At 47.1% G+C, this 27,917-nt stretch overlaps 1 protein-coding gene across 2 annotated transcripts; it reads right to left on the bottom strand.

Moving 5' to 3' along the window:
- Positions 1-135: 135 nt before the first annotated feature.
- On the bottom strand, positions 136-27,574 carry CCR6 (C-C motif chemokine receptor 6). 2 transcript variants are annotated; one of them, XM_041744587.1, is made up of 4 exons: positions 27,422-27,574; positions 16,274-16,369; positions 2,830-2,930; positions 136-2,731 (listed from the first exon to the last, which is right to left on the bottom strand). In XM_041744587.1, exons 3-4 carry the CDS (start codon positions 2,836-2,838, stop codon positions 1,325-1,327), a joined length of 1,416 nt encoding a protein of 471 aa, XP_041600521.1. In that variant the 5' UTR covers positions 2,839-2,930; positions 16,274-16,369; positions 27,422-27,574; the 3' UTR covers positions 136-1,324. The 2 variants fall into 2 exon arrangements, with proteins under 2 accessions (XP_041600521.1, XP_041600522.1); XM_041744588.1 differs by lacking the exon at positions 27,422-27,574 and adding an exon at positions 18,555-18,641.
- Between the last annotated feature and the right edge of the window lie 343 nt (positions 27,575-27,917).

Genomic DNA, 27,917 nt, shown 5'->3' with positions numbered 1-27,917 from the left:
AAGAGACAAACCCCACGTAGCTCTGTGTCTCCTGAGGGCATCAATGCATCGCTGCACTAGTCGCAGATGTGCCTGTTCTGATGCCCAAGGCAGCAAGAAACAACGATGATATTGAATGAAATAAAGTGCGTATCATATTTTAGAAACACTTTTATTCATTATGGCTGAAATTTTAAATGTGTTATTGCATAAAGAAGTAAGCTTCACTTATCTGAAAATTCAAATTGTACAGAGAGCTTATTTCCAGCCACAATAAGCGACATGTTTCCGTGCCAGCTTAGAAACACAAACTTATCTCCATAGGTCCTCTCAGCGCATCAGCGACCCTGCAAGGAGCATCTGGGTAACGTCCTTGTGCTCTGGTTGCTGGAGTCCAATGCTCACAGGTGTGTTCGGGATGCGCCACCTCTGGACACCTCGGTCTTCCGGGTCAGGGCACTGATTCTGGATGACAGTTCCTACTTCATACCCAAAATAGTTTCATTTTGCAAAGCCAAAACTATGTTTCAAACATACAGACTTGGAATCCTAAGATACCACTTTGAATTTCATAGAGAGATGCAGTTAAAGCTTACAAGAACAATGGAAAGTTTCGAGAACGCATTCCTCAGGGTTAGGCATGTCAGTATCTTTGTAACTCACATTAGTACCTTCCTAATACATGCTTGCATTTTTGTAATGTCTGGGTTTCTTTTTTTCCTTTTTTTCCTACTTATGTTCATATGTTTACAAAGCACTCTCAAAACTTGAGTCCTAGGAACTTTCTAGAAGCTGAAGAGAGTTGTTAAAATCTGATTCCGTGATTAACCTCAGACTTTGGGTAAAACCACTTTAAAATCAGCAGCAGGAGGGGATGGTCCTAGGTCCTTGCCGCCGCCTGAAGCCCTTGGCACCGGGTCCACTCTGTGCTGCCACTGCTCTCCTCTGGAAGCGGAACAGAAGCTCTCGCTGCTCTTGCTGTATTGCCTCAGGGAAGCCTCTTTGCACTTTTTAAAGAAGGTAATTTGAACAGCTTACACGCTAAACTGCACCATAACCCCCAATTTCACTATATTTGTCTAACAGATGTTTATTAAGCCCCTGTGTGTGCTGCATGTTTGCTGTTTGTGTGCATCTTCGTGGAACTCTTGTCTGCCTGATTTTTGGAGAAGTATTGCTTGCAGAGAACATTTTCTCAAGGAAATAAAGCAAACAGCAAATCCCGATGGCCTGGTGCTGCCCCATCTGCCTTATCCACGGGGACGGTCGACACCAGTGCTTAGCCAGCGTCCTCCTGTCTGTCCCCCATCCCCCCGGGTTGCTTTTCCAGCTTGGGTGAAATGTCTCACCTTCTGCCGAAAATGAGCTGAGTGGGGGCTCCTACGTGACTCCTTTTCTGTCCTGGTTTTCTAAACCCTGCGAGTTCTGCGGCGGGCAGGAGAAATCGTGCTCTCGGGCTGCTTCGTGAAGATTCCTGAAAATGTCCACGGGTGTCCGCAGTTGGCTGTGATCGGGCCGTTCCCGGGGGGCCTGCTCTGGGGGCCAGGCGGAGGGCACCCCGGGGGCTCTGGCCTGCGGGAGGACAGGGCCCCTGAGTCCGATCGGGGGCCACGGGCTCCGTCCCGGCCCGGTCACATGGTGAAGACGACGCGTTGTCGTTGTCCACGGTCTCACTGTTCTGCCTGGAGATGAAAGTTTCCGAGTGCAGCCTGGAGCACGAGAAGCCCGGCGCCTTCTGCCTTCGCCGCACGCACCACAGGTCCTTCACAATCTTCAGAAAGTAGCTCCTGAACTTCTGTCCGATGAAGGCGTACAGCACGGGGTTGAGACAGCAGTGCAGGAAAGCCAGGACCTCGGTGACGTTGGTGGCATAGGCCAGCAGCTTCTGGTTGTGGCAGAGGCGGTTCATCCTGCCCAGCTGGACAGCTGTTACGAGGAGCACCATGTTGTGGGGGATCTGGCAAGCCAGAAACACCAGCACCACCGCGATGATCACGCGGATGGCCTTGTGCCGCTTGGAGTTCTGAGCCTGCACTAGGGTCTTGACGATAAACATGTAGCAGAAGATCATGAACACCAGCGGGATGAAGAAGCCAAAGAGGAGCTGCAGCCCCAGCATCAGCAGCTTCCACTTGATGGGGTTCGAGCCCTCGTGGTACCGCGGCTCACACACGTCACTGCCCTGCACGTTGTACTTCTGGTTGAACATGAACGTCCAGCCGGAGATGAGGACCGACACCACCCACACCACCAAGCAGATTATCCCACGGTGCGCCAGCGTTCTGGACCGCAGCCGGAAGGACTTGGTGGCCTGCACGATGGCGATGTAGCGGTCCATGCTGATGCAGGTCAGGAGCAGCATCCCACAGTTGAAGTTGATGGCGTAGATGCCCTTCATCAGCTTGCACGTGGCGTTGCTGAAAATCCACTCGCCAGTAGCGTGGCTAACGGCCCAGAATGGGAGAGTGAGGACAAACAGTATGTCTGCGATGGCCATATTCAAGAGATACACATCTGTCATGGACTTGGCTTTCTTATAAAAAGCAAAGGTGACCACCACCAAAATATTGCCCAGGAGGCCAAAGACACATATCAAGGAGTAAGCAATTGGCACAAACAGCTCAGAGAATTCTCTGACCTCTTGCAAGGAACACAGTAAGCTGTCATCATCAAGTAAATAATCCAAACTGCTATTACCCGACCCCAGATCATCATCGTTTATGCTGAAGACACTGACGGCATCCATTGCTTCCTGGAAAGCGAACAAAGGAAGAGTTAGTCGTAGCATAATCTGCAAGTAGCACAATTGACCGAAATCGCACTCCCAGCCAAAATAAAATAGATGCTCACCCCACTCATCGTGGTGCCTGTTCTCGGCAGAAAAGGCGGGCCTGGTGCAGAAGTGGGTGGTTACTCAAGCCCTCTGGCAGAGGGGGAGGGGGAACGTGGGTCTAAGGAGGAAAGAAAGCAAGATACACTGTGGATAAGTATTCCCAGGGAGCTGGAGAATCACATTGCCAGCATTCCATTTCACTTGGACACAGAAAATGCACAGCGTGCTATTTTACATGGAAAAATTCATTTAGAACAAGGGTCAGCAGCCTCTTTCTGCAAAGGACCAGACAGCAAATATTTTAGGCTTTCCAGGCCATATAGTCTCTGTCCTGACTACTCAAATCTGCCGTGGTGGCTTGAAAGCAACCATAGACAACTTCACAAATGAGTGGGCTTGACCAGACTTGGTTGCCATGGCTATAATTTGTCAATCTCTGATCTATAGCATAGAGATGGGTGATAGCAGCAAAACCACAGATTCAAATCTGCACAGAAATTTTGGTACAAAATTCAATTTAATTCCATTCAACAAGACCCCACTGAAAAATCTACAGAACTGTAGGTGTGTCTAGAACACTTACCACTTATAGTCCTCACCTGTAAGTAGTTTATGATTCAGTGTTTTTCACCCAGCTGGGCATGTGAGAATCTCTTGTAGAATTTTTTAAAGTTGGAACATGCTTGGAACATGTTGGAACATTCTCAAGATACATTGAATAAGATTCTCTGGATCGAAAGGCAGTAGGAATATATATATATATACACATATATATACATATATTATATTAATATATACTATACAGTATATGATTCTGTATTATATATAGTATGTTATTATATATCTTAATTATATAAGTATATATAATTGTTGTATATTATATTTCTTAAATTTTAATATATATAATAATATAATATTTATTATTATATATTATTTTATGTATATTTGAATTTCTTAAAAATCGCAAATATTGCCAGCGTGCACTCAAGTTAACAAGCACCAATCTGCTGGGGCAGACACATCATAATCATCAGAAACCAGACTGCGGGAAGAAAGGGCAGGACTGGCATAGTTCAGGATGGCTTTGTGGGGACAGGCACCCTGGGTCCCTGGAGAACAGGCATGTGGCAGACAAAGGGATGGCAGAGAAGGTGATCAGGTGGAAAGGAACAGTGAGTACTGAGTGTTGGTGAAGCAGCAGTGTGGCCAACGCCTCTAGTTCAACTTGACTGTTTTCAGACAAGTCCCATGTAACAAGTGATGTGCTGGGAATGTCAAGAAGGGGTGATGCATGGGCCTCATAAAGTTCTCCAGGAGACAAGTAAGGATGGAGCTTGAGTCTCAGAGGAAAGGACTCTGAAAGCTAGCATTGGAAACAAACCCAACAGTCAGGAATTCTCTTATTCTCGTATTCAGGCATTCTTTGTTATTTGGTGTTAGCTTCCTGCTTTATCATCTGTCCTTCCCCTCCACACACACAATAAAATCCCTGGCCTAGAATTCTAATCATCATGTTAAATGTGTATTTATTCTTTCTCCTCCCCCATCCTACCCCTCAGCCCCACCACGGGGCTGGCAAGGTCAAGAAGAGGGAGGGACAGTAGAATTACAAGCCTCAGGGGCACAGGCAGAGAATATACCATGCTGCGTAAAGTCAATCCTTACCCCACACAGTCAATTTTGATACCTGACATTTTGGGGAGGAAGTCAGTATAACACGAAGCTCACCCTGAGGATTTTTTGAACATACTTCTCAGATGACTTGATTCTCATTTGGTTGTTTATACAGTCATGAGTCAGGTGGCCCCAACCCCGTTCCGTCCCTGATGCCTGCAGCCATCACTTAGAGAGTGAGTCTTTGCTGCCTCTCAGCCACTAGTCTAGACATGACACTGGGGGCAGGGGAGTGGGGAATCACCTGTGCACTTGTGCAGTCACCTGCAGGTATACCTCCTCACTGAGGGCTTTAGGGTGTGCAGAAAACCCATAGCATACAAACCAAGATTTGTATTACAAAATCATACGAGGAGATAAACATATCAATTAGATTATCAGATGAAATGTCAATCAAAATAGGACTATAAGATTTACCATTCCACCCATGACAGACTAACAGAAACCAAATGTACCCTGCCGCACTTAATAACCAGAAAAATTGCAGAATATATTAAATAACAGTTTTCAGATATTGGGCAACAGAGGTCACAAAATTATGGTCCCTGACAATAAGAGATGAGGTGATGTGGGCTATCACGTGAGCTCTGGGAAGCCCCCAGCTTACATGGAAGCAGTTTCCACAAGGACACAGGGCCAGGGAGGTCAGGGCAAGGTGAGATATGGTAGAAGAGGGGCTAAACACAGAGAAAGGAGCGGAGCAGCAGAGAGGTGTCCTTGAGTGGAGGCAATGCAGGAATAGTGCAAGGAAGCACAGACAGAAAGAGTTACCTCCCACAAAAAGAGCAGCAGCATCTTCTAAGTCACAGGACACTGGACAGCATCCTTAGAACAATATCATTTTGGGAGTGATACACCTAAAATAACCCTACACGAAATGCTACTCTGGGCCCACCATAAGCTTGAAAGGAAGTTTCAGATGCTCCATTGGATTCCAATAACATAACTAACACTCCAGGACAAAGCCCAAAATCATTTATTTATTTCTTTTTAAAGATTTTATTTATTTATTCATGAGAGATGCAGAGAGAGAGGCAGAGACATAGGCAGAGGGAGAAGCAGGCTCCTTGCAGGGAGCCTGATACAGGACTTGATCCCAAGACCCCAGGATCATGCCCTGAGCCAAAGGCAAACACTCAGCCCCTGAGCCACCCAGGCATCCCAGCCCCAAATCATTCAAAGACATGCAACCAAATCCAGGCTTAAGCCATGTAAAATTCATGTCAGGCACCCAAACAAAAATTTCTAGACACTGGAGGCTGAATGTGTCTCCCTGAAATTCATATCCTAAAGCCTAATCCCCAAAGTGGGGACACCTCCCCTTGTAAATGTTCTCATAAGAAGAGACATGGAGAGCTTGTTTCCTCTCTGTCTGCCCCCTGCCCTCCTGAGGACAAGAAGACTGAACTGTGGCGGGTGGGGGGAGGGGTCCTTGCCAGACACTGGGTCTGCTGGCACCTAGATCTTGTACTTCCCAGCCTCCAGGACTGTGAGACATAAATGTGTCCTGTTCAAGCTCCCCTGTTTGATGTAATCTACTACGGTCACTCACACAGGCCATGATACAGATGTTTGAAGAAACTGGAAAATATAACCCATAATGTACACAAAGAAACAGAAGAATGGCAGATGACAGAAAATCTGCCCTGGTAGCTACCATCAGTATGCTCCAGATGCTCAAGAGGGTAGAGGAAAGCATAAATACAATGAAGAAAATGATGCACGATATAATAATAAAGACAAATAAATGTTCTGTAGATGAAATGTAGAATATACATAAGATGAAAAATACACTGATGAGGATTAACATACACACATCAATTTTAATTCTACATTCTAGCAATATTTGGGACATTTTGAATTGAAACTGGAAAAAAATTATAATAGCATCAAAAACAAAAGAAGCAAACTACTTAGAACCACCTCTTAAAAATCAATACAAGAGGGCAGCCTAGGTGGCTCAGTGGTTTAGCGCCACCTTCCACCCAAGGAGTGAGCCTGGAGACCCGGGATCGAGTCCTGCATCGGGCTCCTTGCATGGAGCCTGCTTCTCCCTCTGCCTGTGTCTCTGCCTCTCTCTCTCTCTCTCTCTCTCTCTGTGTGTGTCTCTCATGAATAAATAAATTTTAAAAATCTAAAAAAAAAATCGATATAAGATTCCCATGAATCTTGAAAAGTATAAAACATTGCCAAGAGAAATTAGGGTCTAAAAATAAAGCAAAGGTATATCAGGTTCAGGGTAATTCAACATTAAGATGTTGGTTCTCTCCAAATTGATCTACAGATACAACACGATCCAAATCAAAATTGTGGCAGGATTTTTGGAAGAAACTGACAAACTGATCCTGAAATTGATATAGAAATCCAAGGCATGGGGATCCCTGGGTGGCTCAGTGGTTTAGCGCCTGCCTTTGGCCCAGGGCGTGATCCTGGAGACCCGGGATCGGGTCCCACATCGGGCTCCCGGCATGGAGCCTGCTTCTCCCTCCTCCTGTGTCTCTGCCTTTCTCTCTCTCTGTGTGTCTATCATAAATAAATAAGTAAATAAAGCTTAAAAAAAAAGAAATCCAAGGCATTTAGAAGAACCAAAACAATTTTGAAAAAGAAGACCAAATTATAAGATTCGTACCATCTGATTTTAGAGACACACTATGAAGCCACCAGAATCATGAGGGTGTGGTATTGGTAAAGGAATAAATACATAAATCAATGGAAAAGAGTAGAGTCCAAAAATAGACCTACACATTAATGGCCAACTGATTCTTAACTCAGGTGCTAGGGTAGTCCAATAGGGAAAAAACAGTCTGTTCAATAAATGATGCCAGAACAACTGGATGTTCACAGTTGATCCTTTTTACTCATGTGACAAAAAAAAAAAAAAAAAAAAACCTCGAAATGAATTCTAGATCTGAATATGAGAACCAAAACAGTCTAAGGAGAACAGAAGAGGAAATCATTGTGCCTTTGAATGGTAGAGATTTCTTATCTAAATTGCAAAAGGCAACATGTAAAAAAGAACAATAAAAAATTGATAAATTGTAATTGATCAGAATAAACTTATGCTGTTTGAAAGACACTTAAGAAAATGGAAAACAGACCATAGAAGGGGGGAAATTTTTTGAAAACTTGAATCCAATCCTGATTGTATCTAGACTATACAAAGAACTTACAATTCAACGTCAAGAAGACACAACTCGGTGAGAAACAGGCAAAAAATCTGAGGTCAGTTCATCAAAGGAAATCCATGAGTGGCAATTATGCAGAAAAAAACATGTTCAATGAGATTAGTCATTAGGGAAATGCAAATTAAAACTGCAGTGAGATGTTGTTTCTCACCCACTCAATGGCTGAAAGTCAGAGGCAGACAAGAGTCACTGATGAAGACTGGAACCATCGAAGCACTCACGCTCCCACGGTGGGAATACAGTCACGCAGCCACGTTGAGAAGACAACAGGGCGATGTCGTATTACATCAAACATGCACTTAACCATGTGAACCAGCAACTGATTCTTACGTATTTAGCCAAGAGAAATGAGATTGAAAGACTGGTACTTGAATGTTCACAGCAGGTTTATACTTAATGGCCCCGGATTGGAAAGGACCGAAGCTTCTATTAGCCAGTGAATAGATAAGCGAATTGTACCATCTCCGTATGATAGAACACTGCCCGCCAACCAAAAGGAACACAGTACAGATGTGCACTCCAGTGTGGGTGATTCACAAAAGCATTTTGCTGGGTCAAGAATCCAGACATAGAAGACCATGTACTGCGTTATTCCATTTATGTGAAATTCTAGAAAAGGCAAAACAAGAGTGGTGGAAATCAAGTCAATGATCGTCATGGGTCAGGGATGAAAAGAGTCTGGCTGAAGGGGACAGGAGGACGTTTCCGTGGTGATGGAGACGTTCCATAACAGGATTGTGATATTGGTGAGCATTGGTCAAGACCTATCGAATCGTACACTTCAAGGTGGTGACATCCATTGTATGTAAATCATACCCTGTTAGAGTTAATGAAGTGACTGCATACAGTTCATACGAACGTGCCGGTTCAGAGAACAGGTGCCATAGGTCAGAGTCCTCACCAGGGACTGAGGGGTTGTGGCAGGTTCATGAGGAGGGCAGGACCTGGCACAGCCTCTGAAGGAGGGAAGGCACTGACTGGGGTAAGAGGGGTGCAGGTGAAGGGCGGGGGTGGGAACAGAGTGGCCAGGGAAGACATGTCTCAGGGGCTGTGGCTCCTGATGGACGGACCACATGCCAAGCCTCGGGGGCCATACGGGCTTCCCAGTGAGAGACAGTTAGGTGTGTGGGACACGGCGACATTCGATCACACGGAGGCAGGTGGCTGATGAAGGAGCTGGCCCCAGCTGTGGAAAGGAGATACCCCTGTGAGCTGTGTCCTCAGCCCCCAGCTGGAACCTCACTTCAGAAAGATGATTTCTTTAGACATCCTGTGACGTATGACGGCTTCTGAATTCAAATTTAATTCCGTTCAACAAGCATTTACGAACTGTCTGTTGAGGATGACACTGGGGGTACAAAGATGAGTCAAATGTAAGCTCCAGCATCAAGAAGCTCTCGGGTAGACCGATCGTCATAAAACCATGTAACGCGAGCAGCAATCCTGAGAGGTCCAGAAAAGCAAGTGACTGGCTCCTGGCGAAGAGAAGACCAGCGTCCAGATAGGCTTCGTATTAGGTGTTGGCCTGAGGAGCTGGGGGCAGCCCTGGGCAGGGGTGGGGGCGGGGCACACTGGCCAGGTTGGAAGGCACATGGTCTCTGCACCTGCTCACTATGAACAATCTACGAATCTGGATGGTGGTCAACTTAACGCTGTTGTGGTTAAGAGTCAGCGTTCTCAATATAAAATACTGTTGTCAAGTTTACGTGGATACCAGTTATTGGAAGTGATTCAACCTGCCCCAGACCACCACTGTTACCACAAAAATCATCCCAATTGTGTTAAGGAAATTATATCGGCATCTGGGCCACCACAACCGTACATGTTTAGCTCAAAGAAATTACCTCAGATCTTGAGTAGCAAATACCACTTTTTGGAGAAAAAATAAATTCTGGACTTTTTTTTTTTTCTACAAAAACTGAGATGGAAAAGTCATGAAGGCATTTTTGAAGACCTTCTTCATGGAACAGAGGTGAGATGTGCTATGTCTTATCTCCCAGAGTTGGCAGGAGCCTCAGGGAAACGTCAAGCCTGTCCGCTCCTGGCTAAGCCAACAAACCCACAGTCATGAAGCTTGCCCCACCTTGTTTTTAAAGCTCATCAATCTCCCTCCTCTCTCTCTCTCTCTCTCTCTCTCTTATATCTTTATTATCACCACCAATCTTACCAGGTCCTATTTTGCAGTCATTCGATCACATATAAAGGCACTGGGCTCAACTGATTCTTAAAATTGAACTTGCTTATCTTTGAAAGTCAACTATTTCCCACAGACGGGAATACAAACACGTCTACAGAACCAGTTGGTATGAAGAGAATCTGTGGGACGAACTGTCCTGAATTGTCCTGGGGAGGAAGTGTCGAAGCCTCTGAAGGGAAACCATGAGGACAGCTGAGAAATACTGCTCTATTCAACCTGGTTTTGCAGAGAAGAGCCTTCTTTCCGTCTACTCAGCTGCCTTGAGTCAAGTGTTGACTGTTGCTGCCTCAGGGCCCCACGATCACTGCCTGCCTGAGCTTTATACCCTCATAGACTTCTGGCCCCCTGGGGCCCATGGGGTCTCGCAGACAGCCCAACTTGCCATTATACCAAGTGAGACACAGGAGCCAGGAGGCCCAGATCTGGTGACTGATGTGTGTGGGGTCCCACCGGAGAACAGACTGTGTAAAAACTCTCAGAACTCGTTTGCAGAAAGAGAGAAGATTGAGGCCTCTGGTGGAGCCACACATCTGGTGTTGATGCCAAGCCGGATGCTGACGTGGGTTAGGAAGGGTGCTCGGAGAGCCCAAGATGGAAGTGCTGAGCGCTCGGTGGGCGTGGCCCGCCAACACTCCAAGCCTGTTTGTCACGGTCACTAGCCTGCAGAGCAGGAAGGCATTGTAGACATTGCAAATCTATGATTAAATCTGAGATTTTTAAGTCATCAAGATGTGCAAGTATGATCGAGGGGAAAGACAATTAGGTGGTTTACTGGTTGGGTGACAGCCCAGTAGAAGACGCTTACTGGCACCATGCTGTGCTTTGTCCTCAGCCCTGTGCTACCTGTTATTTGTATTAATGTTAAGGACAAAAATAGAGGAGGCAGGCTCATTAGGTCTGAAGATGATAAGATGCCTACAACTATAATTATTATACTGGACAGCAGAATCAATATGAGAAAATTCTGGACAGAAACAATGGGTCGAATGTAATGCGATAGAATTCAGTGTGGAAATTGGAGGTTCTACACCTGGATTTGAATGGTCAGTTACACAGATACAAAATGAAAGCTTAGCAGCAGGATAGATGTTAAGAGTTTTATTTGATAGTCATTTCACTGAAAGACGACTGAATCTCTACAGCAGGTGCAGCACCCGCTAACCAAGTGTCTAATGAAAGGTCCCCTTCATGTACGTCATATCTCCCCACCTGGAGCACGTATTGTTTGCGCACTTACTAACAGACACACTGTACATGACAGGGTCAGAGCGTGCAGTCTGCAGAATCAGGGCCCCAGGGATGTCCATACCCTCGCCCCAGAACCCGAGAAGACATGCCTTTACACACCAAAAGGGACTCTGCAGATGGGACTGAGCATCTGAACCTTGAGATGGGGAGATAACCCTGGATTATCCAGGTGGGTCTAGTGTAGCTCTGAGTCCTTACAAGTGGGGGATCTTTCCCAGTCGAGATGGAGGAGGGAAGGGAAGAGATTCGAAGCATGGATGGACTCAGTCCATCATTGCTTTGAAGACCAAGCAGTGGGTGGCCTCTGCGAGCTGGGAATGGCCCCCACAGACAGCCAACATGAAAAGTGGGAATCTCAGCCCGACAGCCCCAGAGCTGAATTCTGGCCACAATTTGAGCAAGGAGACGGATCCTCCTTCAGAAACTCTAAAAGGAACGCAGCCCTGCCAAAGCCCCCATTCCAGCCTGGTCAAGACCTGCCTGGACTTCTGACCTACAGAGCTGTAGGGCACTCGGTCTGTGTCATTGAAGCCGCTGACTTTGTTATGACAGCAATGCAAAACTCAAACAGCGCTCGGTAAATGCATCCTGTCAAAATTAACTTCCTTTCTTTTTAGGCCAAATCAGTAAAACCATAAGGTTTAGAATGAGATAGATGGTAGTTCCACTGACTCTGCTCTGGTCAGACGTACTCAGTAATGTTGATTGTGCTATGGGAAACATGAGCAACTGGAATCAGGTGAGGCCCAAGGGCCAGGTGGAGAAGCCACCACTTACTCACTTTGCATCCAACTGCCAGTCATCTTGCCTAAAAAAGAATGAAAGTCAGGAAGGAATGAGGTCATCAACTAACCTGCAAGGTTTATCATGTGATGAAGGGTCTAGCCTTACACTCCCATGAGCAGAATTTACATAGACAGATTGTGACCTAACAGCAGAAGAACAAGTGGACCGTTTAGCAAGAATGGCACTGGCTCCCCTCCCCTTGGGAGAGGCTTCTCTGTCAAGCACGGGTAGATGAGTCTTTACTGAAAATGTGGCTGTGAGGTGGATCAGACCCACTGAACCAGAATTTCTAGCAATAGAGCCCTTTGGAAAGGAAGGCTTACCAGGAGGCTGCACGTCCCTCCTCCCAGCTGGGGCCCAAGGGACCTTCAACCCCGGACCAGCCCTCCTTGGAAAGATGCTAATGGCATTTGCCGTGGGACGGAAACCTGAAGGTCCCTATGTAAATGTCTAACCATGCTTTTCAGCAGACTATACCTATGCACCCACAATCAACTGCATAGAAACTGGATTTTATGGAGTAGGAGCGCTGGCCACTGTCGGATAGGAATTAGGGACCCAGGGACCTTCTACTTTTATGATGGGTGGGTATAAACTGGGGACCTTTGAGAACAACGTTCTCACATACACTCTCCACAACACTTCGTGTTAATTTGTAACTAAAACCCACTGGCAGTGAACCCTGTCTTGTGGTTTGGGGCTCCTCCAGGGGAGGTATGTTTCCCTGTGCCTGGTGCCCGCCTGCGTCTTCTGAATCCTCAGACAGGTCTGATGTCAAGTGAGATGTGTAGGTCCTGTGGGCATCTGCTCTGACCACTCAGCTCTTGGAGTCCACACACTGTCCACATTACTGTGGCCCACATTCATGTGTGGAAACTGCTGTCCTGAGCAAATCTCAGAGCATCGGTATAGACCAGCATTTAAAAGTGAGTTTCTAGGAAGGCTTTGGGTAGAAAGAAGGGAGGGATATTGCTCCGTGGTTACATATGTTTGAGAAATGCCATTACCGCATCCTCCTCTTGGATACTGACACAGCAGTTTCTTAACAGTGGCTCTTCGGAGCCCTGCTTGCTTGAGCAATCCCAACTTCCCAGATCCATTCACCCACAGAATAAGAGAATAAGGTGTTCTTTGGAAAACACTTCTAGAAAAGCTGACCCAGAGGAGATATCCATTAATTCATTCATCTCAAGAGAGGGCTAGGTGCCAGGTGCAGACACTCTTCCCTGTGATAGCTCAGTCCCGGTCAGGGCCAGCATGCAAGGGTGCCCTGAGGTGAGTGGGTAACCCATCTTAAGATGAAGTCACGCATGCTGGTGTCCTCAGTGCCTAGCCTGGCGTGTACCTAATCACTCAGAAATGACGGGAAACAGAAGGATGCAGGCCTGCAACTAACTCCTGAGTGATTCTCTTCTCATAGCAGGCATGCTTGGAAATGAAAGTCCAATCATGCCTTCGTGGGCTTCCTTCCTGTTTTAGAGGCACATTAATGATAAGTTAAATCTCTTGTGACTTTTGCATTTAGGGTTTGAAGCTGGGCACCTGGATGACTCAGTGATTGAACATCTGCCTTTGGCTCAGGTCATAATTCTGGGGTCCTGGGACCAAGTCTTGCATCAGGCTGAGGGGAACTGGCTTCTCCCCCTGCCTGTGTCTCTGCCTCTCTCTCTGTGCCTGTCATGAATAAATAAATAAAATCTTAAAAAACAATAAATAAAGTTTGAAGCCTTATGAACATATTAGGCTTCTAAAGGAAAAGCAAATGTGCCAAACCCCAAGATTACATGTGCACATGTGGTAAATGTGAACACCCTGCTTTTCGTTAACATTTCAAAGATGTTGTTGCCACACATAAATAAGAGCATTACTTTTAAGAAAAAAATGAATATTACTTAGAATGACACTTTTAAAATAGTGTTTAAAATGTTCACTTATACTTTTATTGCAATGAAATAATGTGATTTCCTAATACAATTTTTCTTAGATACCACAGGCAAAAGAGTCTCAGAAATTAACAGCTTATCAATTGAGTCATTCAAAAATGAAATGAACAGGAGCACCAGAGTGGCTCAGTTGGTTGGGTACCCAACTCTTGGTTTCAGCTCAGGTCATGATCTCGGGGTCATGGGATCAAGCCCCATGTCAGGCTCAGTACTCAGTGCAAAGTCAGCCTGAAATCCTGTCTGTCTGTCTGTCTGTCTGTCTCTCTGTCTCTCTCATTCTGCCCCTCCCCTCCACACTCTCTCTGTCTCTCAAATAAATAAATAACTCCTTTAAAAAAATGAAATGAACATCTGGTAATACATGCCCTAAAAACCAGACCCAGCCTAGGAAGCCATGGAAAGGGTGCCAGCCCACCCTCTACAGTTTAGGAGAAGCCAGACAGTGGTCCATTCACCCCAAATGCAAGTGGGTTCAGCACCTCTGTTTCTGAATTCTGAGGGCTTTGGGAATTCTTCAGTCTTGACCAGAGGCAGATGAGAAACATTTCAAGTTCTTAGGAGCAAGGGTCCTAGCCGGGAAGAGTTAACTGATCCAGGCTCAGGCCAGCTGTGCTCTGCCGGGACCTGGAGTGGGTGGCGTCAGCCAAAGGGGCAGCAAGAGGGAAGTAGGAGCCCCTAGAGAAGAGACGAGGTGCTGAGAAAGCAGAAGGGGCGGCCAACAGACCAACTTCAATCGTTTGTCCTTTGGCCAATAACAGATTCTACCCAAGAAAACCAAGTATGCCAAAAACATTGAGAAGACTTACCAAAGTACTATCAGCAAGGAAAACAGTTAAAATTTTAAAGTTGATAACAAGTTTAGCAGTTTGTTAAAAATTAAATGAAAGCAGAGGATTTTAGATCTGTGCTTACTTTCATAAATAGTGACAACCCTATTCTGAACAAGAACAAATATGAGTGTTCATGTGTGTCATGTGTGCATATACACCTGTGTGAATACGTGTATGTGTAAATAGGTTATGTGTGTATCAGTGCATGCATGTATTGCTATGTGTGTGTGTGTTGTATGAATGTGTGTGGTGTGTGTGTATGTTGTGTGCAAATGTGCTTGTGTGTATATTGGTATATTGGTATATTGGTGTGTGCACATAGGCGTGTGTGCATGCACTCGTGTGTGAGAGCACTGTGGGGGTGTGCTGTAAATTAAGCTGTCATTGCCTCCTGGACACCGAGGTCGCTGCTTGACATCTGTTATCTCTCTTAACAAAAACCCGTTACAGTAGACGCTCTACCCATTTCACAGATGGAAGACTAGAGGACTGTTCGCTCTTACCATCCTAATTCACTTTGTCGCCGTGGGATCTTCCTGAAGCGGCTGTGAATTCCCAGAAGATCGTAAATAACATACACATATTAAAACCTTATAATCGGTATCAGAGTCTCTTATACTGCCACGGCAGACATTCAATAAATGGATGTTTTCTCAGTTCATTTGAATTATAGGCGCACAGTGTTTTATCCTTTTTTAGCTATACATCAGCCAAGCTGAAACTCTAGGCTGGCTTCCTTCTGCTTTCGAATAAGAGCAGTTAAGAGAGAAGCCAGAAGGTTTTTTCCAGTGATTTGTATATAGGTTTGTAATTTTTTTTTCTTTTGGTTTTTATTGCTTCTTTGGAAGCTCACTTTTACATTTTCTATTTTTGTTTGCAGAAATCATATTTTTAATTCAGACTTTGCATTTATCTCTTGAAGATGCTAATCTCCGCAACCTCTGTTTCTGCTTTGGGGGAAATCTACTGCAGACTCTCTTAAGATAATTACGTCTTCTTTTGTGGCCATGAGATCCTGATCATTATGGCATTTGCAACCATTATCAGAGCATTTTCTGTATTGCCCTGAGTCTCATAAAAATCTCCACCTCATCAATTTCTCTTAAATAACACCTTACAAGCTCCTTTCCATTCAACCCCCAGCTACTCAAGATGCGCACTTGCTATCTACCATTGCACAAGACCATTTTTTGCGTTGGTTTCAAAACATTTCTCAGCCTAGTTTTTATTATGTATACTTAGTTAAATAAATGATTGCATTTCATTCAAGACCACTGCCCTGTGGGTATTTAACTGTATGAAGAGACAATGCCCAAAAACCATCCCCCAAGCTCTAGTGCAAGATGGTGAGGATAAAATCACTCACTGCACACTTGGAGGAAAAGCGAGATTCTTGAAAGCACAGTACTGTTCCTGTTCCTAAAGCCAGAAGGACAATGTCTTTGCAGAAGCAAGACTGTTTTATCAAGTGCATTCATCAGGCCTGCATTCTGGAATTCCTAAGAGTCAAGCACCTCTACTTCTGACACCCCCTTGGACAAGGGTATCCCAGAAATGAAGATGCTTGTGAAAGAAGCGAGGGGCTGGGCCATGCTCACCTTAGAAACGTTGTGCTCCGACGGGAGTTGTCCTGCTGTGCTCCTCCTGGAGATGCTTCACGTCACTACTGTGATTCTCTTTACAAGATGCAATTTCTGATAGTCATTAAGAAAAAAGCAGTGAGAGACTAGAATTGGCCAGACGCAAATTGCTGAACTACCACTTCCTACTTAAAAGTAACGCCTATTTGTCCAAATGCAGAAGGTTAACTATATATATCCTGTAGGGTATAAAATAATCATATGACTCCCTGGAAGCGGAGTCACACCCATGGGGGAGCTGAGCAGAGGCCAGAATTCTGGGTGGCAGTGCTCCTCAGAGTGACTTTGAGCTGCTTTTCTACTCGTGGCAATGATTTGTGCTCAAATCTTCTCACTCCTTTGCCTAATCATTTCCCATGAATGAGGACACTTTGCAAACCGCGTGGACATGTTTGGGAGCAGGTACATGAGACTGTGGTTAGGGCAGCCCCTGGAGCCCCTGTGCCTGGATTTCCCCCAAAATCTGTGCACCCACAGATAGGCTTTTGACCCTGTGGGGATGCCACAGTTCCTTCCTCTGTAAGATAACAGCCACGTGGTTCTTGCCTCAGCATATCCTGAGAAATACAGGGTCCGTCACTGTGAAGCAGTGAGAACAGTGCTCAAGCAGAGAGAGCATGCTCTCGACAATTATTAACTATTATTATGTGATTGGAGGTAAAAAATACAAGTCCCTAATAGCTGGGCAAGTGATCTTTATGAGATGGCAGGTGACAGATTTGAGTGCCCTGATGTTAGATGTAACAACTGATGATTCACTTGGGGAACTCATTTTTAGGTGCAGGTGATTTAAAAAACAGCAAAAACTGCAAAAAAAAAAAAAAAAAAAAAAAAGTTAAAAAGGAGAAAGAGTTCTGGAACCATAAAGGTGTTAAAGGTGTTAAAGATGTTGATCATCATACAGTGTGTTGCTGTGAATCTAGTCTTAGGAAATACCAAAGGCTTTATAGCAAAGGGACCCAAAGATCCATAGCACCCAGGCCCGGGACAGCTGACACAGCCAGGCCGTGGAGCCTGCATCTCTGCTTCCTTCCTGAGCTCCCTGGGCACCCACAGCCACTCGGGCCTCACCCTGCACTGCCTGCACAGATGCTCATCAGCCCTCATGCCTTCCTCTGGACCCCAACCCTGACTGTCCCTGTGCCTGGGTGAGTATGAAACATGGAGCCTGTCCCCTTGGCGGCTTCCCTTGGGGACAGGCCGGCCGCAGCAGGTCTTTTCCTGGCAAAACTGCTCATTCCCTTCGTCCAGCTCCATCCCCTCCTCCAACAATCTGCTTATTCTGTTTTTTTTTTCCCCTTAGCCTATAGAAGAAAAGTCTTTTTCTGTGTGATCCTGAGCCACTCACAGACCTTGTGGTCACAGGGATCCCCACGTCATGGTCCCTACCTGACAAGAGTCCTTTTGAATAAAAATCCCTCCTCTGTACTAATCCTGAGGTATTGCTCTTTGGCAGAGCTCACAGTGTCTATGGATGCAGGGTGCCCTGTCCCATGTTCTGTTTGAGGGGAACACCTCCGTGTGACTTCCCCCATCACCCCTGCCCTGTGGCAGGTGGAGGGTTGGGTGCAGAGAAAAGGGGAACACCTCCGTCCGCGTCTGCCCTCCCTCACTTCATCATCATCCCCCCTCTTCACCACCTCCTCGACCTCTGAGGTTCTGCTTCTTGCGGTGGGTGGAAGCTGCTGGAAGGGCTGCAGACTGGGGGGCCCCAAAACCCTCACAGGGGAAGATGCAGGCCCCCTGGGGACCTGAGGAATGCATGTATCCTGCCCTCACCACCCCACCTCGCTAACATCTCCTTTGATGGTCTGGTTCAACAGGCAGGTTGGAAAGTAAGCCCTTTGGTAGCGATTACAGCCCTGGACCTGGTCTGCCCTAAAGAAAAAAAAAAGGAAAAAAAAAAAAAAAGGAAAGGAAAGGAAAAGAAAGGGAAAAAAAAAAAAAAAACAGATCTGACTGTGCTAAGAATGCCCCCTCCCTGCAATGAGCCGGGAACCAGGAAAGCAGCCTTGTGCACCTGTGGCCAGTGCACGGGCACCTTTCAGAAGCAGAGAGCAGGGAGGCCAAGGTGGGAGAAGCCTCCGGGGCCTGGCCTCCTCCCCTGGCCTCCTCTTCTGCCCCCGAGGAGACACGGATCAGCAGAGCATTAGGTGCAGCCGCTGAACAGCTCGGGGCCCAGCCTGTCACCTTCTCCTTCAACCACTCCAGCTCTCGGGCCACCGCCCGGGGAACTCACTGGCCTGCACGGTGCATGCTGTGCTCCTTGCCCAGTGTTCCTTCCGTATGTCGGAGCAAATCCAAATGATACGGTGTCCTTAGGCAGCTCAGACCCATTTTGTGTTCATCTCTCTAGAAACTGGCCCTTATCAAAAACCCCGTGGAGTCTCACCCTCACGTGATCTTCAAATTTAAAATTGTGTTGCTCATTTGCATAGACATTGTGAGCTACGCAAAAGCAAAAAATACAGTATGCGGTTATGCAGGCCATAGAAACAATCTTGTCAGTAACTGTGAAAGTTTATTGAGAACAAAGTCCGATTGCAGTTTGGCAAATGAATATCCTGTCCATAAAGAATTGTGTTCGATTGTGGGGCTCTGTCTGCCATGGTATGAAGATGATGGGTGAGGTCTGAGCTGACCGGGGACGATTTGTCCCAACTGCTGGATGTTTTGGCCGGAGGATCCCCCCACCCCCGCCCCAAAATGAAATACAGAAGCAAGGCTTTGGCCAGGCAGACACAGCAGAGTCTACAAACTGGCTCCCTTAGGAAGGAAAAAGTTAAAAGGACAAAAAGGTACTTGGGAAATGTGTCTAATTATGAATAAACAATTTCTTAAATTAGAGGAGCGATAAGATCATAAACATCTCAGCAATGGCAAGCAACAATTGGGTAAAGGAAGTTTCCTAGTCAAATTGAGTTCCTCATGGTGTTTCCTTAAAATGATGACACAGGATTCAGTATGCTTTCAGCTTTGTGGATAATTTCCAAAGATGATTGACACACAGACGGTCAGCATCTGCCGAAGACCCTGGGGCTGTAAGAGTTGATGCCCCTTCAACAGTTGGGGAGGCTCTTGGCCCTTTTTGATTTAGCAATTCCCATTAAACCATTCCACTAGCCACTGTGCAGGTCCACGACACAGGCATCTGCAATATTCCTGAGAAACACGCCTGAGTCTTGTTTCAGGTGGCCAGTGTGCTGGAATGTCTGAAATCTAGCCAGTCCTGGTGTACATCCTGTGATGGTGCTAGACAGGAAGGAGGCCACTTTCTTTTTGTTTACGCCTGATATGGTATACGGTTCACATGTCAAAAGGTAAAATCTAATTTCCATCTTCTTGAAACTAGATTGGACTTGGTGGCTCGCTTGACCAATAGGATAGAATAGAATTTATCTGATTCTAGTCACAGAAATGCACCTCCCCACTGGGCCTCCTGGGATGCATGCTTCCTTTGGGGACCCAGTGGAAACCACAAAAGAGGAGGCCAGATGTAGACAGCCTGGCAGAGAGTTCTGGCAGGGATCTCTGACACCAGCCAGCCCGGTGGAGCCTTCAGATGAATTGGGTAGCAGCTACCCTCTGACAGAAACTGCACCAGAACCACTCACCTGAGCCAGTCAACCCCCAGGCCACAAAAGCTGATGAGGATGAGGATGATGATGATAGTAATAATAGTAATAAATCATTGTGTTTGAGCCACAACTGCAAATGGCTTACTAGCAAATAAGCAAATAACTGGAATGGTTCACTACTTTTCATCACCCTATACCTCTTCTGAAATCATAAAGTTATATTAAAAATGGTTAAAAATTATAACAAAACATACAATTTGAAAGAAGAAAGAAAGAAAGAAAGAAAGAAAGAAAGAAAGAAAGAAAGAAAAGAAAGAAAGAAAGAAAGAAAGAAAGAAAGAAAGAAAGAAAGAAAGAAAGAAAGAAAGAAAGAAAGAGAAACTCCCATACCCAAGAAAGGCAGCAGTTAGAACAGGTGTTGGAAGTGGGGGGATGGGAAGGGGAGGGAGGGAGAAATCTAAAATGGTAATGTTGTTGGAAAGGTAGGAGTGGGAGACATTGAAAATAGGACATCCAACGTGGCAGTGGTTTGATCCAAGCCACCTTGACATACCTCTTTTCTTCCATACAAAAATAAGAAAATGCTACTCATCAAATTAGGTCAGCAAGTTCCCCAGTTAGAATAAAAGTGCATTTTATATGGGGAATTACCAGCTTTGCTGACATCTCAAATTTTAGAATTTACAAAGATTTCAAGCTGTATGTCCTTCATGTTCACTGCCCGCTATAGCTTTGGGCCTGCAGAGTTTTGACACTCTATTACTCTCTATGCCCTGAAGTATCTGGCCTGAAAATCATACTCCTAAAGCCACCCCAACTTAATTTGCCTCTTATAAGTTCATATTTTCAGATAACTACCACATGTGGGATACTATGTACAGGTACAGGATGCAATTTATTTTCAGCTTTTAAGAAACTTACACAGGTGGAATGCAGAGACAAATCCCTGGTGACACCAGCACTAACGGGTGTGCCAAGGCTGAATGTGATTCATCACTGAGAAGATGGTATTGAGAGGTGGAGAGTTCAGAGGAGGGAGGGAGCACATGCTCCTGCTACTGCACCAGTCTGAGCAGTCTTTGTGAAAAAGGGAGGGCTGGTGCTCAAGCAGGAGGGATAAGGAATATGTAGCCAGGTAGCCTCAAGAGGCAAACAGCAAGAAAAGCACAGACATGGGTTGGAACGTGAGAATAAATGGAGGGATGGGACAGCAGGGGAGCTTTGTGAGTTGTGGAGGAGCAAGTTCACGGAATTGACTGGAGAAGAAGCTATACGATGCCAGAGTCACAGAGCAGAGGGAGGAATGGTAGTCTAAAGATGAGTACCTCGGTGCTTTGGCACATACCTTGACATTTCCCTTATTCTGTGAAATTAATCCTCACAAAAGATAGGTGAGGTGTTGTCAAACTGAAACTCAGAGAAATAAAGCAACTTCCTCAAATTCATACGCTTGGAGAGTCAAGGCTCAAAGTCATATCATCTGATCCCAAAGTTCATGCATGTCAGGGAGATGTTTTGAAAAATTAGTAAGAAACAAGACAAAGAAGGAAGTAAAATGATGCCAAATTTTTCATCTCAATGGGACAGATAAGAACTGGAAGGTTATTTCTAAGTTTCTAACATACTCCTGTGGAGAAGTCACAGACACTGGCTGAGGGCGAGGAAAGGAGTTTCACTTAAGGTACACAGAATGTGAGGAAATGAAGGCCTGTGTAACTGGAGATTCTTGACATGACTTCAGATCCATCTCAGCCACATATTAGCTGTTTTTCAAGTTAATCTCTGGGGTCTGTCTCTTCAGTGATAAGATAAAGATCAGAGATTTATGAAGGACTATTGCGAGCTGAAGGCACAGAAAGTGCATATCACCTACAGTATTTGGCCCATAATAATAGCTGATGGTGGTGATGGTGGTGATGGTGATGGTGATGGTGGTGTTGGTGATGGTGGTGATGGTGGTGATGGTGGTGATGGTGGTGATGATGTTGTTGAGTCCTAAATGAGGAGCTATAGCACAGATGCAATGATAGTTCTGCACAGAGAGGTTATAATTGAACTCAGAGCAAGAGTTGGTTGAGCATCCAACTCTTGGTTTGGGCTCAGGTCATGATCTCAAGGTGGTGGGATAGAGCCCTGCATTGGACTCCATGCTCAATAGAGAGTCTGCTTAAGATTCCCTCTCCCTCTCCCTCTGCCCTTCTCCCCATGTGCTTTCTCTCTCTCTCTCTCTCTCTCTCTCTCAAATAAATAAGTCTTTTTAAAAAGTTTTCATTATTCACCCTAGTGGTGAGCAGACAAGCACCTCTAACCCCCACACGGGACCCATGGGACCCAGTTCTGGGTTCCCAGCAGCGCTGGGTACAGATACAGGCCTCTGGCACAGCTCCCCCCTCCAGCACCCGCAGCTCTGACTCAAGTCACTGTCTGCTCAGCCGTCAGGCACAGCCCACAAGTGCAGAGGATCTCCAGGCCAGGGTGAACCAGCAGAGGACCCCTGAGCCCACAGGGATGGGGCTCAGCCTTTCACACCAGCCTCGACCTCCTGGCTCTCCCTGTGGGGCTACTGGGATCGGGGTGGCCGGCCACCCTGGTTTCCCAGGGAGTGGAAATGTCAGTGCTGAGACCAGCACCGTCCTAGGCAAACCAGGAAGGGTGGTCATCCCAAGTGTGATTGAAGTCACAGCCCCAAGGACTCATGGCTGGCCTCGTCCTCAGAGTTACCAATGGAAAACTTGGGCCAAAAGATATGAAGATGGTTCTGCTGAGAAACAGGAGCAGTTCTGAGGTTATCAGGCTGCCCGGTCACGGAGCACATCCCCAGACATCCCATGCAGTGGAGTCAGGAGACTGGGCAGAAAGAGTCTCCTGCATCCTGTGCCTAAGAAAAGGAGGGCTAAACTCACAAGATTAATGTGACCTAAAAAAAAATGGGGTTTAAAGCTCAGACTCCAACCACAACATCTAGAGTTCAGTGTGAAAAGTTATGAGTTTTCATAAGTAAAAGTGAGAAACTATGACAAAACTGTGTTGGGAACACAGCCTGGGATGGAAGACACTGAAATGGGGGTACTGGTTGCTGGAAAAGTTAGAAATAGAAGAAATGTCATTTTGCTTCAGACGCTTTGTGCTTTCCACACATTTAACAAAAATAAAACAATTTCTAAGAACAGGGAAATGTCTATTGTAGCAACTACTACAGATACCACTGCTGGAAAAATCACGCCTTCTAGCTATTTCCTGCCCATCCTCGCTGAGTGAGTGATCCTGTCATCTTAGTTTCTTTGTCGGTGTCCAGGACGGAGAACGGGCTGCCTGGCTTCGAGTCGCAGGAAATGCCGGGATGGCTGGCCAACCCCCCGCCCCCCCCAGCTCAGCACGGGGCAGCTAGAGAACATTGGATTTTTGATCCAATGAGACAATCAACCAAATAGCTGTAAGAAGCTCTAAAACTAACTTCCAACTCTAAGCACTGGTCTCTCTCGGGCTTGAAAATACCACAAACGTCTTCCAGGAGGGCTCAGCTGGTTTCAGCAAAATACAGAGCGAGGATGACAGAGGGCCTCCTAGCACCTGCTCCAGCAGGTCCAGGCCTGGAAGGACGGCGAGGCCTGGGAGGCCCGGCTCCGATCCCCCAGCCACCCCGCGAGCCACCCCGCGAGCCCGGGGGAAGACACGCAGGGCCCAGAAGCACTGGGGGCCGAGGGTGGTGACTCATTTCAGCTGGGTTCACAGAATCTGAAAAAGCTCAAGCTGACAAAAAGACCGAAGAAGACTGACTGGTTTTACCGTATTTGCACTTAATTATACACACAAAACGGTGGACGGTGACTTCCCAAACATCTCTGCATCCCCAGAAAGAAACGTGGGAAAGCAAATTGGGACGTCCGCTCAAATGATCTTGGTGCTCGATAAGCCCCCCATCAACTCTCAAGGTGCCTTCCCTGACCCTGGGAAGACGTCACTGCCTCAGCTCCTCGTGGCGCTCACGGCGTGTGATAGGAGCCGGGTGCCCAGCACAGGCCTGGGGACCTCACGGAGTCAGTGTGCTCCCCGGTGCCCCAGATTCACTGCCTGCATTCCCGCTCTGAGGGCAGCACCAGGCTGACAGATAAAGGAGCTACAGAAATGACAAAGGATGACATCAGGACAGATGGTCACAGGTGGCTCCCTGCACCCCCCACACCCACACACACCCTGCACAGACACCCCCTACACACACACACACCCTGCACACACACCCCCATATACCCTCCCACAGACCCTGCACAGACACCCCCTACACACACACCCTATACAGACACTCCCCCATATACCCCACACACACACCCTACACAGACACCCCCATATACCCCACACACACACCCTGCACAGACATCCCCATATACCCCCCACACACACCACATACATATATACACCCCACACACACACATGCCCTGCACATACACCCACCCACACACACACCCTGCAGACACCCCCTACACACACACCCTGCACAGACACACCCATATACCCCACACACACACCACATACACATACACCCCCCACACACACCCTGCAGACACCCCCTACACACACACCCTGCACAGACACACCCATATACCCCACACACACACCCTGCAGACACCCCCTACACACACACCCTGCACAGACACACCCATATACCCCCCACACACACCCTGCAGACACCCCCTACACACACACCCTGCACAGACACACCCATATACCCCCCACACACACCACATACACATACACCCCCCCCACACACACATCCTGCACAGACACCCATTTACCACACTCACCTTCTACACATACACCCCCACAGACACTGCACAGACAGTTGCCCACATGCCCCCACACAGCCCTGCACACATACTTCACACAGACACCCACACACACACACCTCACATGAATACACCACCCCCCACACACACACACCCCAGCCCCTCCGGGAGCACAGCAGGCAGCTGCTTCGGTGGTTTGGGCCTGACAAGGGCCTTGCTCATCTCTGCCTTGTGTTCACAGTGTGGGCAGCAGCCGCAGCCACCCCGTGACACCTGCCACTCCCTGTGCACTGTCACCTGTGAAGCTCCAGGGGTGAAAATGCGGATCCTGACTGGCAGGCTGGCTGGGGCCTGGGATCCTGCATTCCCAGCACTGCACTTGAGCACGAACGATGCTCAGAGTTCGAGGTTCATGAAACTCACCATCTGCTCACCGTCCGCTCTCCTCTGGAGTCTCAGATGGTGGGGCACAGGGAGGAGGGGGGCGCAGGTCGGGGCTGGCAGGAGCCTGGAGGGCTCACAATCCCGAAGCTGTCGAAGGAGAGGGGTGCTGGGGGAGGGGGGACCCAGGGGCCACACCCACCTCCATGCAGGACACCCCAGACCCCACATGGGCAAGCCCTGCTCTGTGACGGGGACCCTTTGCTGGATGAGGCCCTAGGGCACCCAGGGCAACCATCACCCAGCTCCCTGGCAGCTGCACCTCCCCAGCCACAGCCCCTGCTTGTCACCTCAGCACTTCTTCCCTGAATGTCCCCTCTCCTGCCCACCCTCTTTCACACCCACGCTCTCTCTTCTTGCGGTTCTCTCTGTCTCTTCATATTTCCATCTCCTCATTCTACTTCCCAAACAGAGAAAGCTGGAGAGGTTAAAAGGATTGTATCCATTTCAGGAACCCTCGGTCCCCTCCGGTGTGGAGTCCCTTCCAGCCTGTGTCCGGTGGTCAAGTGGCCTGAGCACGGAACGAGGCCCTGGAGGCTGAGCCTGCTTCACCCCGCAGCTCGGCAGCCCAGGGAAAGCTACTCTCCATCAATTTTCAGCTAAGAGCCAGGAGTGATCGGGTGCAGATTTATATTTTAAAGTTTGAGACCCAATCCATGAAATCCCCAAACAGGCCTTCTGGTGAAATCGCCATCGTCCAGCCCTGCCTCTGATGCCCTCTGTGGTCCCAGCTACAGACGCGAGCATTTCTCCTCTGCACCGGTGATGTCCCAGATGGGGAGTGGGCATGGCTCACATACTTGGGGCCCCTTGCTCATCTGCATTAAGTGACCCCAGGTCCAGCATATTGAGTCCTCCTAACTCTATCCTTCCATCCCAACTTTTAATGGCAGCCTGTCCATCCACCTAGTGCACTCAGCGTCAGACAACAGCAGGTGAGGCTTCGGCTTCCAATAAGCTCTGGGCTGAGGAACCAAGCAGCCCCACTTATTAGAATCGCACCCAAAATCAGAGCCAGTACCTCTGAGTGTGCACCTGAGGGTCTCCCCTGGGAGCAAAACTCACAAGGCTCAGGGTATAGGCTTTGTGGTCTTTATTTTGGTCGCAATCTCTTTTGGGGTTCATTTCCTTTCTCAGTGCATCTTAGAGAGTTTGTATTATTAGATAAGAAACCTCCATATGAGGGAAGGCTCATAAGGTGTAAGATATTTAATAACAGCAAACATAACACACGACTAAAGCCAGTATCTCCAGTACTGTCACAGCTGTGTCAATATTGTCACGTAAATGTGGTAACATTATTTTTTAAATGGCTTCGATTCATTAACCCACAGCGCAGTGAAACTCATTGCCACCCATTTATCACTTTCACTTGGAAGATGATGTTATCACAAGAGCATCTTCCCATGAATTACAGCACGGTGAGTTCTCTTGACCCAGACCCAGGAGTACGGCACTGTGGATACGTGCTCACACACAGCCTCACACGCTCAGCTCCCCGGAGCTGGCTCCAGGCTCGCCCACCATCACCCTGCTGGCCAGCACCCGGCTCTCTTCTCCATCCACATGGGCTTGCTCCTGCCCTGCCCCCTGACCCTTCCCTGCACTTCCACATCAGCCCCTCTCTCACTCAGCCCCCCACCTCCTCTGTACCCCATCCATGTGTAGATGCACCAGCACACTGTCCTGTAACACAGCTGATCCCATGGCACGTGCAGTAAGGTGGACAGACGGTGCTTGGCTTGGGTTTAGAGAATCCGGATCTCTCCATTACAGTTATAGATGACTGCTCTATACAGATGATTGCTCTTTCAAAGGTGGCTATTTTTACTATGCTTTACTAGGTTCCTTGCAAATGCTACAGGCCTTTCAACATACGAGCCACCATGCGTCAGGTCACAAGCCTGAAGGTCATATTTAGATGAAGGTCCTCTCATCTGTGTGAGACGGAAAGAGCACAAACTCTGGAATCAGACAAAACTGGAACTCACATCCCTCCCCTGCCATGCACTGATGGTGTGACTTTGTCTAGCTCCTGAATCACACCTGCCTCCCAGGACTGCCATCAGAACCCCCTAAAATAACACACGAGAAGTCTCTAGAACTGCATGCAGCACCTAACTGACTCAATAAAAGCGTTCTTCTCTCTCCCCAAGGCATGATCAGAGCTGTCTAAATAAGTGTTCCATAAACATCTGGCTTGATAATATGAACATTGCAGTATTTCTTTTACCCTCAAGGCATGAAACCGTTATTAAGATCACACAGGTACAATGCTTTCTAAATTCCAAAACAAAAAAACTTACCAATAAAGAAATAGCTTTTTGTTCCACAAATGAGCAGCCACTGAGTTTTTCCTTTAATTTTCAGATTTCCTAAATCTTTGGATTTCCCTTCAGCCGTGTAAATGCCCTGGCCTGCTCCTTGCTGTGTGAGAGTGTAGATAGATGCTGTGCCACTCCAAGGGCTCCGCACTTTGGATGTCCTTATGCTCATTGCTCAGGAACCTTCTCAAGTGAATGCTCTCTCATTCTTTGCCCACAGGCTGGGTGGTGTGGTGAACTGCCTCACCACAAGTTTTATTCCTCCAGCACATACTTCAGATTGTATAAGGGTAACAAATAAAGTGGAGGAAGGAAGACAAGTTTATGCAAGTAGGTCACTTGATAATTTCAATTTTAGATATAAATTCTTTTTGTTTCAGAATTATTGGTCTGTGGAATATTTTTTTATTCTTCTCGGAAATTCCAAATCAATTAGAATGATTCTAAGGTTCTCTGAAAAGCTCCACACAATACTGAA

This window comes from Vulpes lagopus, chromosome 2 (genome assembly GCF_018345385.1).
Source record: "Vulpes lagopus strain Blue_001 chromosome 2, ASM1834538v1, whole genome shotgun sequence".
NCBI lineage: Eukaryota > Metazoa > Chordata > Mammalia > Carnivora > Canidae > Vulpes > Vulpes lagopus.
The sequence above is the reverse complement of the archived record's forward strand: the minus strand, read 5'-3'. Positions and strand labels throughout refer to the sequence as shown.